Here is a 2,772-nt window from a genome sequence, read left to right on the forward strand (position 1 = left end):
AGGCTAAATTTGTTGGCGCGATGGCCACGTTTGTGTCTGTCTGCCTGTCTCCAAGAGACCAAGACATTGGCTTGCATGCAAGTGCCATTCCAAATTTTGAATTCGCCTTTTATTTCATCCATGTCCATTATATCCAAACAAATTTGAAAAGAATGACGAACAGTAAAAACCCGAGGGGATGCACATTATCCCCGTAAAAAGTTTTGGCGTAAAATAAGTAAAAAAAAAGAATTGGGTGCAAGTACTCAACATGTGGCATGCACGACTTGCTTGTCAGTAGGGCCTGATGCCCACGTAGTTGCCGGGCGGGCTGTAGCTGCACACGGCGAACGTGAAGCGTGCCCCGGCGCAGGGCGCCATCGCGCACCCGACGGCCTTGGTGCCGCGCCACACGACCTGGGTGTAGTGTCCGCACGCGCCGCCACCGCCGCGGCAGGAGTTGGTGGACCGGTCGTAGAGCGCGCGCTCCTGGACCCAGGCGCCCACCACGGCCGCGGGGGTCCACCCGGCGCCGCCGCTCCCGCGGAAGAGGTTCTCCCCGTAGTCGTTGCGCCCGTGCGAGTGCTCCAGCTTGCAGTCGCCGGCCCGCGCCGCCGCGTACCAACGCGCGTACGCCGCCAGGCGCTCGTCCCACCGCAGCGCGGGCACCCCCACCGCGCGCCGCGCCGCGTTGTGCGGCTCCAGGAAGCTCGACGCCAGGCTCGTCGTCTTCGCGTCGGCGGTCGCGGTCGCGCTGGCCAGCACGACGGCGGCGAGGAGGAGCGCCCCGGTGGCCGTGCACGCGAAGGAGAAGCGATGACGAGGCATATTTGGGTGCTGAATCGATCAGCTCAGGTACTTTTCCTGCGTGTCGCTGTGCGAGGCATTTATACGAGGTTTTGCGTCCGAGAGTTTCTTGTTCGGGTGAAGAACGAAGATGCGAGCGGAGAGTAGTGCTGCTCATGTTCCATGATGGCTGGCAAAAAAAATATGAAGCAGGGAGTGGAGGTCCACGCGGTACGCCAAGTATGTGCGTCCATGTTCATTGTGACATACTCCGTACTACATTTTTTTTAAAAAAAACCTAGTAGAATTTTTTTAAAGCAACATTGGTGAGTTTGTGACGTACAATACTTCGGTTGATTGGCGCCATCTCGGTAGCTGGATTCGATTTCAGGGATGGCTGGGGTATAAAATGTAGTGGCAACAACGTCGTCACCTCACCCGAGACGACTTTTTTTTTCAGTGTCAACACCTAATCATTTTTTTCCAGTCATTCCATTTGAAGACCCAGATCATATCTAACTTTATGGCTTATGCTACCAAAAGTTTCCAGTGTTATGAACACCATTAACGGTAGTACCAATTCTCGCTTCAGAATTAACAACCACGTACTGTATGGAGTTCAAAAACTTCACAATTATCAATACTTTTACCTAAACAAATCCATTGCAAATCTATTTAGATACGGGAATCGGGACCAATAAACAGTGATTTCCAACGCAAAATTAGAAGTGCCAAATACAAGGTTCGTTGGAGCTTGTACCAATTTTGTCGTTTGAAGTTCTTATTATGCGTGGAGGAAATAGAACCATTCTTACCGGACGGCAAAACTATCAGCTCGCCATCCCTTTCAAGTTTCAATGGGAACAACCTGCCGTGAAAGTGACAAATCAAATGTTCTATACTGCCAGTACGGGCAACAAAAAGACCATGAAAACCGTCAGCCCGGGTCATGGCCCATTAGTGACTCACTGAGCCGATTATTGCTTCCACATGACAAGTGATATGGCCAATCATTCCAATGCGCTAAGCCTACTTGTGTAAGGCCCAGGTAGGGCTTCATTTTTTTTCTAATACATTTTTTCATTCGAAATGATATTATACCCTAGATCTGCTCAATTACAGAAACAACATAATGTCATTTACTGGGAAAAGAACTTTGAAATTTCATTTTCTGGGCGGACGAAATTATCCTAAGATTGTTTAAAACCTGTCTGGTACTGCTCTACCTGCCACTCCACGCCTAGCTTCTAAGCTCAGCCAACCAAACGGGGTAGGGGGCGTTTGCTCCGTTATTCCCGCTTGCTGGAGCCGGAACTCTCCTTGGGAGCGAAAAACAAAGGCTTGGCCCGGCTCCTTTGTCCACACGTAGGCTATCTCCCCGAACTACCCCCTCCTTCGTGCGAGCGGGTCGTGGGGGCAGACAGAAGTGGACTGAGGGCTTCCCCAACGCTCCAAGTTGGCGTACTGCCTCAGTCACCATATCAACACCCGTTGTCCAGATCACAGCGACTAGTGGTCTCGCAGACCGTAAGTAGCGCCTGCAGAAGCGCCGTATGCCCCGTCTGACAAAAGTTGAAGCAACAATCGCGATTGTGGAGAAGAAAGACACCCGTACTTGCTTGGGACCACAACAAATTAAGAATAAAGATGTGATGGGAAAGGATTGTGAAAAGATTCTCCACTCAGCTGTATGCCCGCGTTAGGAGACGAGTGCCTCAGACTCAGCCTCGTCTATGTGTACCATAATTTTTGGTTGAGGGTAACAAGGCTCTGTTAGCCTATGTTGCTGGTGCCCTTAGACGCCGAGGCGGGTGGGGTGCACTGTATAGGCGGTTACAGAAAACGGTATGGATATGTTCCGATCGTATTTGAAACCGAATCTGTTTAGAGGGGTTGAGATCTGTTCGTATCCGAGTCCGGATATTCAACATCCGATACCGTATCCGTATCTAAATACTCAAATCGCATATTTATGATGTCGATATCCAATCGTATCCTATCCGACAT

The 2,772-nt window shown here is 50.6% G+C and overlaps 1 protein-coding gene across 1 annotated transcript; it reads right to left on the reverse strand.

Annotated features, from left to right (window-relative positions):
- Positions 1 to 268: 268 nt before the first annotated feature.
- On the reverse strand, positions 269 to 807 carry LOC136475054 (pathogenesis-related protein PRMS-like). Its single transcript, XM_066472607.1, has one exon. The coding sequence runs from the start codon at positions 805 to 807 to the stop codon at positions 274 to 276; it is 534 nt and encodes a 177-aa protein (XP_066328704.1). The 3' UTR covers positions 269 to 273.
- Positions 808 to 2,772: the final 1,965 nt, after the last annotated feature.

The sequence above is a fragment of the Miscanthus floridulus genome, chromosome 8 (assembly GCF_019320115.1).
Source record: "Miscanthus floridulus cultivar M001 chromosome 8, ASM1932011v1, whole genome shotgun sequence".
Classification (NCBI taxonomy): domain Eukaryota; kingdom Viridiplantae; phylum Streptophyta; class Magnoliopsida; order Poales; family Poaceae; genus Miscanthus; species Miscanthus floridulus.

Excerpts from the sequence above, each read along its gene's own strand:
- LOC136475054 (XM_066472607.1), bottom strand. The coding sequence starts at position 807 with ATGCCTCGTCATCGCTTCTCCTTCGCGTGCACGGCCACCGGGGCGCTC.